Source organism: Oncorhynchus gorbuscha, linkage group LG16 (genome assembly GCF_021184085.1).
Source record: "Oncorhynchus gorbuscha isolate QuinsamMale2020 ecotype Even-year linkage group LG16, OgorEven_v1.0, whole genome shotgun sequence".
Classification (NCBI taxonomy): Eukaryota; Metazoa; Chordata; class Actinopteri; order Salmoniformes; family Salmonidae; genus Oncorhynchus; species Oncorhynchus gorbuscha.
In genome coordinates, this window is record NC_060188.1 from 94,199,077 (window position 1) to 94,207,062 (window position 7,986).

Consider the following 7,986-nt stretch of genomic DNA (forward strand, 5'->3'; position numbering starts at 1 on the left):
AAACGTTTCACTACTTTAATACAGTGAATTTGTCCCAATATTTTTGGTCCCCTAAAATGGAAGGACTATGTACAAAAAGTGGTTTCTAAATTTCTAAACGGTTCACCCGATATGGCTGAAAATACCCTCAAATGAAAGCTGACAGTCTGCACTTTAACCTCATAGTGCTGGAGAACAGAGCCAAAATAACGTGTCACCGTCCCTCTACTTTTGGAGCTCACGGTATGAGCTTGTCGATCAGCAGGATTTAGGGCTTTAGACCAGGGCCTGTATTCATTTTTCAAATGTTATTTAACCTTTATTTCACCTTTATTTAACCTTTATTTAACCTTTATTTTACTAGGCAAGTCAGTTATGAACAAATTCTTATTTTCAATGACGGCCTCAGAACAGTGGGTTACCTGCTTGTTACCAGAATGACAGTTTTGTTCAGGGGCAGAATGACAGTTTTGCCCCCTACTCTTGCTACCTACCACCTCACACTCTAACCACTAGGCTCCCTGCCGCCTCTACACTTTAACCACGATCTAGGCTACCTGCCACTAGGGTTTACTAGTCAACGCACTGACCACTAGGCCACCTGCCTCTACACTCTAACCACTAGGCTACCTGCCGCCTCTACACTCTAACCAGGCTACTGCCGCCTACACTCTAACCACTAGGCCTCTACACTCTAACCACTGCCTGCCGCCTCTACACTCTAACCACTAGGCTACCTGCCGCCTACACTCTACACTCTAACCACTAGGCTACCCTGCCACCTCTACACTCTAACCACTAGGCTACCTGCCACCTCTACACTCTAACCACTAGGCTACCTGCCTACCTCTACACTCTAACCACTAGACTACCTGCCACCTCTACACTCTAACCACTAGGCTAGGCCCTGCCACCTCTACACTCTAACCACTAGGCTACCCTACCAGCCCATTAAGTGTTTCAGAGTGCCACCTCTGAACTAGGATCAGGTCTAACCCTAGGCTTGTCCATTCATAGTAACCTAAAAACTGTTCCTAGATCAGCGTCTACCTGCCACCTCCTACTAACCACTGAGCCTCTGTCAACCCAGAGGATAACCACTAGGCACCTGCCACCTCTACACTCTAACCACTGAGAGACCTGCCACCTCCATTCAGCAGCCAGATGTTTTGTTTGATCAGCTGTAACCTAAAACTGTTTTAGCTGATCCCAATAAGAGACCTCTCCATTCAGGAGAGGTGAGGAAGGCAGACGGGGTGTTCTGGGTGTACATGCACTACGGGGGAGGGGGGCTATGAAGCTATGTGTAAATGGGTGAGAAAAGGTGTGCTGAGTGTAAGCTAGCTAGTGTTCCCGTACCTTTGTTGGTCCTGAAGTGGATGGGGTCTGACAGGGGACCCACTCCCTTGGCATTCTTAGCCTGGATCCTGAAGTAGTAGACGGTGTTCAGGTTTAGGTCCATCACCTGGTGGGTCAGACGGTCTCCACTGATACTCTCCATTACCCAGTCATCTATAGGCATGTTCTTATCCAGGGTGTAGTACAAGATATAGCCTGGTGGAGAAACAACACACAGAGGAAGACTGATTAACCCTAACCGTAACCCAGACATCTATAGGCGTCTCAAGACAGCACAAACAGATCTATTACCAGGCTAGAGTCTTATCCAGTGTGTTGAACCGGATGTAGCCTGACAAATCACAAAGACAACACAACATACACACTCTGAGGAATCACGTAGTCTACAGACATCTACGATCACAACAGGGACACAATCAACAGCAGTATCTTAACAATTAGCTAATTAGCTAGAGACATAAACCACTGACGCTAGAGACATAAACACGCTAGAGACATAAACAACTGACGCTAGAGACATAAACACGCTAGAGACATAAACCACTGACGATAGAGACATAAACCACTGACGATAGAGACATAAACAACTGACGCTAGAGACATAAACACGCTAGAGACATAAACCACTGACGATAGAGACATAAACCACTGACGATAGAGACATAAACCACTGACGATAGAGACATAAACCACTGACGATAGAGACATAAACCACTGACGATAGAGACATAAACCACTGACGCTAGAGACATAAACCACTGACGCTAGAGACATAAACACGCTAGAGACATAAACAACTGACGCTAGAGACATAAACACGCTAGAGACATAAACACGCTAGAGACATAAACACGCTAGAGACATAAACCACTGACGCTAGAGACATAAACCACTGACGCCAGAGACATAAACAACTGACGCTAGAGACATAAACACGCTAGAGACATAAACCACTGACGCTAGAGACATAAACACGCTAGAGACATAAACCACTGACGATAGAGACATAAACCACTGACGATAGAGACATAAACCACTGACGATAGAGACATAAACCACTGACGCTAGAGACATAAACACGCTAGAGACATAAACACTAGAGACATAAACACGCTAGAGACATAAACACGCTAGAGACATAAACACTAGAGACATAAACACTAGAGACATAAACACTAGAGACATAAACACTAGAGACATAAACACTAGAGACATAAACACTAGAGACATAAATAACCACTGACGCTAGAGACATAAACAACTGACGCTAGAGACATAAAACACGCTAGAGACATAAACACGCTAGAGACATAAACACGCTAGAGACATAAAACAACATGACGCTAGAGACATAAACACTGACGATAGAGACATAAACCACTGACGCTAGAGACATAAACACGCTAGAGACATAAACACGCTAGAGACATAAACACGCTAGAGACATAAACACGCTAGAGACATAAACAACTGACGCTAGAGACATAAACACGCTAGAGACATAAACACGCTAGAGACATAAACACGCTAGAGACATAAACATGCTAGAGACATAAACAACTGACGCTAGAGACATAAACAACTGACGCTAGAGACATAAACACGCTAGAGACATAAACACGCTAGAGACATAAACACGCTAGAGACATAAACACGCTAGAGACATAAACACGCTAGAGACATAAACACGCTAGAGACATAAACACGCTAGAGAAAGGATGGAACAAGTAGAACATGATACATGAACATGCAGAAGGTGATGAACAGGGCTGTCAACAACGCATTTAAAACACTGTGTTCTGTACGACTCTGTCCAATGTTTACAGACACTGTGTTCCAGAGGACAGATAGACTCTCTGTGTTCCAGAGGACAGATAGACTCTCTGTGTTCCAGAGGACAGATAGACTCTCTGTGTTCCAGAGGACAGATAGACTCTGTCCAATGTTTACAGACACTGTGTTCCAGAGGACAGATAGACTCTCTGTGTTCCAGAGGACAGATAGACTCTGTCCAATGTTTACAGACACTGTGTTCCAGAGGACAGATAGACTCTCTGTGTTCCAGAGGACAGATAGACTCTGTCCAATGTTTACAGACACTGTGTTCCAGAGGACAGATAGACTCTCCGTGTTCCAGAAGACAGATAGACTCTGGAGATTTACAACATGGATGCGAGGAGGAGAGGAGGGGAGGAGGAGAGGAGGACGAGAAGGATGAGGAAGAGGAGAATGAAGGTAGGATGGAGGAGGGGAGGAAGGAGGAGGAGAAGAGGATGAGGAGGATGAAGGTAGGATGGAGGAGGGGAGGAAGGAGGAGGAAGAAAAAGCCAGGTGCTTTCCACCTGGCTACCCCAACCCCGGTCAACAGCCCTGCACCTCCCACAGCAACTTGCCCAAACCTTCCCCATTTCTCCTTCACCCAAATCCAGATAGCTGATGTTCTGAAAGAGTTGCAAAATCTGGACCCCTACAAATAAGCTGGTCTAGAAATTCTGGACCCTCTCTTTCTAAAATTATCTGCTGAAATTGTTGCAACCCCTATTACTAACCTGTTCAACCTCTCTTTCGTATTGTCTGAGATTCCCAAAGATTGGAAAGCCACCGCGGTCATTCCCATCTTTCATGGGGGAGACACTATAGACCCAAACCTAAATCTATCCTACCCTGCCTTGCTAAGGTCTTCGAAAGCCAAGTTAACAAACAGATCACCGACCATTTCGAATCCCACCGTACCTTCTACACTATGCAATCTGGTTTCTGAGCTGGTCATGGGTACACCTCAGCCACGCTCAAGGTCCTAAATGATATCATAACCACCATCGATAAGAGACAATACTGTGCAGCCGTATTCATCGACCTGGCTAAGGCTTTTGACTCACCACATTCATATCGGCATACTCAACAGCCTTGGTTTCTCGTGTGCTAACTGCCTCATCTGGTTCACCAACTACTTCCCAGACAGAGTTCAGTGTGTCAAATCGGGGGGCCGACTCTTTTCTATGTATATATCAATGATGTCGCTCTTCCTGCTGGTGAGTCTCTGATCCACCTCTACGCAGACGACACCATCCTGTATACTACTGGCCCTTCTTTGGACACTGTGTTAACTAACCTCCAGGCAAAATTCAATGCCATACAACACTCCTTAAGTGGCCTCAAACTGCTCTTCAACCGATCGCTGCCTGCACCTGCCCTGACTTAGAATATGTGGACAATTACAAATACCTACTCACATTAAGCATCTCCAATTCAAAATGAAATCTAGCATCGGCTTCTTATTTTGCAAAAAAGCATCCTTCACTCATGCTGCCAAACATACCCTCATAAAACGGACTGTCCTACCGATCCTTGACTTCAGCGATGTCATTTACAAAATAGCCTCAAACACTCTTCTCAGCAAATCGGATGCAGTCTATCACAGTGCCATCCATTTTGTCACCAAAGCCCCATATACTACACACCACTGCGACCCTGTATGCTCTCATTGGCTTGGCCCTCGCTTCATATTCATCACCAAACTCACTGGCTCCAGGTCATCTATAAGTCTTCGCTAGGTAAAGCCCTTCCTTATCTCAGCTCACTGGTCACCATAGCAGCACCCACCCATAGCACGTGCTCCAGCAGGTATATTTCACTGGTCAACCCCAAAGCCTATTCCTCCTTTGGCCGCCTTTCCTTCCAGTTCTCTGTTGCCAATGACTGGAACGACTGAAGCTGGAGACTCATATCTCCCTCACTAACTTTAAACATCAGCATCAGATTTTTTCAATTGTGTTATTGACTGTACATTTGTTTATTCCATGTGTAACTCTGTGTTGTGACGAGGAGGAGGGGAGGATGGAGGAGGAAGAGGAGGAAGAGGAGGAGGAAGCGGAAGGGAGGATGGAGGAGGAGGAGGAGGAAGGGATGATGGAGGAGGAAGAGGAGGAAGGGAGGAAGGAGGAGGAAGAGGAGGAGGAGGGGAGGATGGAGGAGTAGGAAGAGGAGGAATGGAGGATGGAGGAGGAGCTCTTTGTCACTCATTATCATGCAAAAACAGATCTGGGACCCAGGCAACATTACTGCCAGGGGAGAGGGGGTTAGGGGTGTTGTTAGGTGCGTTGTTAAGGAGGTAGTTAGTGCCTTGGTTAGTGCCGCTGTTAGGGGGTGGTGAGGGGCGTGGTTAGTGGAGTGGTTAGGGGCGCTAAGGTGTGGTTAGGGGGTGTGGTTAGGGTGTGTGGCTAGGGCGTGGATAGGGGCAATGTTAAGGAGCGTGGTTAGGGGTTTGGTTAGGGGCATGATTAGGGGCGTGGTTAGGGGCGTGATTAGGGGTGTGGTTAGGGCCTGGTTTGGGGCGTTGTTAGGGGCACACTCAGGCTAACTAAATAACAGTCTAACCGGGGACAGCAGTTCTTCTTACCCATGACTCGTCCGTTAGCCTCCATGGGGGGTTGCCAGCTGATCAGGATGGCTCTGGGTCTTCCCTCCCTGCTGATCACCGTCAGGTCCTTAGGGGCGGAGCTGGGAGCTGTCAACCAATCAGGTAAAGAGAGAGAAAGGAAATGACAAGTTTCAGCCAATCAGAAGTGTCGAGGAACAGGAAGTAGAGATCAGGGGGTCTGGTTTATACCACCAACGACACGTGTGCTAATTCTGTCATCACACCACCGCACACTGTTGTTAATTTGAGTTTGTATTAATTGTGTAATAACAGTAACCTGCCGTTAAGCCTGAGGCTCAACAGAGGTGGTCTGTCCAAAGAGACTGGCTCTGGAATATCATCTGCCAACAGGCTCACAAGTTAGTTGTTTCTGGAGGTGTTTTGGGGAAATCAAGGCTACCTAACATGTATGCTGGTTCCCATAAACAGCATAAACAGAGAGTCCACGTGCTTTGAGCCTAGCACGTTCTCTCACGTGGCTAGAAACACAAATGTTGACCGAATGTGAAGCTAAATCGTAAACATACAGCCTACACATGATCTGAGACCAGCTCTCGATCTCTCGTGAAAACAATGCTGGAGCCGCATGAAATGAAAACATCAACGTCTTCGTTTATAAGACCACAGCAATTCACATCCCCGTAGAGGTAAGACCACAGCAATTCACATCCCCGTAGAGGTAAGACCACAGCAATTCACATCCCCGTAGAGGTAAGACCACAGCAATTCACATCCCCGTAGAGGTAAGACCACAGCAATTCACATCCCCGTAGAGGTAAGACCACAGCAATTCACATCCCCGTAGAGGTAAGACCACAGCAATTCACATCCCCGTAGAGGTAAGACCACAGCAATTCACATCCCAATAGAACAGTTGAGCTGTTTTTTGTCATTGAAAAGGTTTGTTCAAAGATCAAACCAAAAACATGTGTTTCCATTGCCAACACGTTTCATATCTTTTTGCTTCTTGTTATTTATGTGTTTCTGAAAAGCAAATCAATAACAAAACACACGTTTCAAGAACAGTTTGTGTTCCCAAATAGCACCATATTCCCTACATACTGTACTGCCTTATTCCCTTTTAGTGCACAATGGTTTGTGGTCTAAAGTAGTGCACTATATAGGGAATAGGGTTCCATAGGGCTATGGTCTAAAGTAGTACACTATATAGGGAATAGGGTTCCATAGGGCTCTGGTCTAAAGTAGTGCACTATATAGGGAATAGGGTTCCATAGGGCTCTGGTCTAAAGTAGTGCACTATATAGGGAATAGGGTTCTATAGGGCTCTGGTCTAAAGTAGTGCACTATATAGGGAATAGGGATCCATAGGGCTCTGATCTAAAGTAGTGCACTATATAGGGAATAGGGTCCTATAGGGCTCTGGTCTAAAGTAGTGCACTATATAGGGAATAGGGTCCTATAGGGCTCTGGTCTAAAGTAGTGCACTATATAGGGAATAGGGTCCTATAGGGCTCTGGTCTAAAGTAGTGCACTATATAGGGAATAGGGTTCCATAGGGCTCTGGTCTAAAGTAGTGCACTATATAGGGAATAGGGTCCTATAGGGCTCTGGTCTAAAGTAGTGCACTATATAGGGAATAGGGTTCCATAGGGCTCTGGTCTAAAGTAGTGCACTATATAGGGAATAGGGTTCCATAGGGCTCTGGTCTAAAGTAGTGCACTATATAGGGAATAGGGTTCCATAGGGCTCTGGTCTAAAGTAGTGCACTATATAGGGAATAGGGTCCTATAGGGCTCTGGTCTAAAGTAGTGCACTATATAGGGAATAGGGTTCCATAGGGCTCTGGTCTAAAGTAGTGTACTATATAGGGAATAGGGTTCCATTTGGGACGCAAACCCAAACAATGTTAAATCCAATCACTAGCCAATCCAAACAAGTATCATATGCTAACTAGATCACAACATACACCCTGCTAACTAGATCACAACATACACCCTGCTAACTAGATCACAACATACACCCTGCTAACTAGATCACAACATACACCCTGCTAACTAGATCACAACATACACCCTGCTAACTAGATCACATCATACACCCTGCTAACTAGATCACATCATACACCCTGCTAACTGAATACAAAAAGATCCCATCAGACAAGGGCAAACCAAGGTAGATGTGTGAAGAGAGTATTAAATATAGTTTCAACAGTCCTATTGGTGTGTGATTATATTTTGAACTGTCTCCATCTATGTCATGTGATGCTT

General features: G+C 45.7%; 1 protein-coding gene across 1 annotated transcript in view; it reads right to left on the reverse strand.

The window, feature by feature from the left end:
• The window catches only part of dcc (DCC netrin 1 receptor), a 670,683-nt gene that overhangs the window by 104,910 nt on the left and 557,787 nt on the right, over positions 1–7,986 (reverse strand). The window contains 2 exon segments of the mRNA XM_046305873.1: positions 1,339–1,533; positions 5,738–5,845. Of these exon segments, the coding sequence (XP_046161829.1) occupies positions 1,339–1,533; positions 5,738–5,845 (303 nt within the window).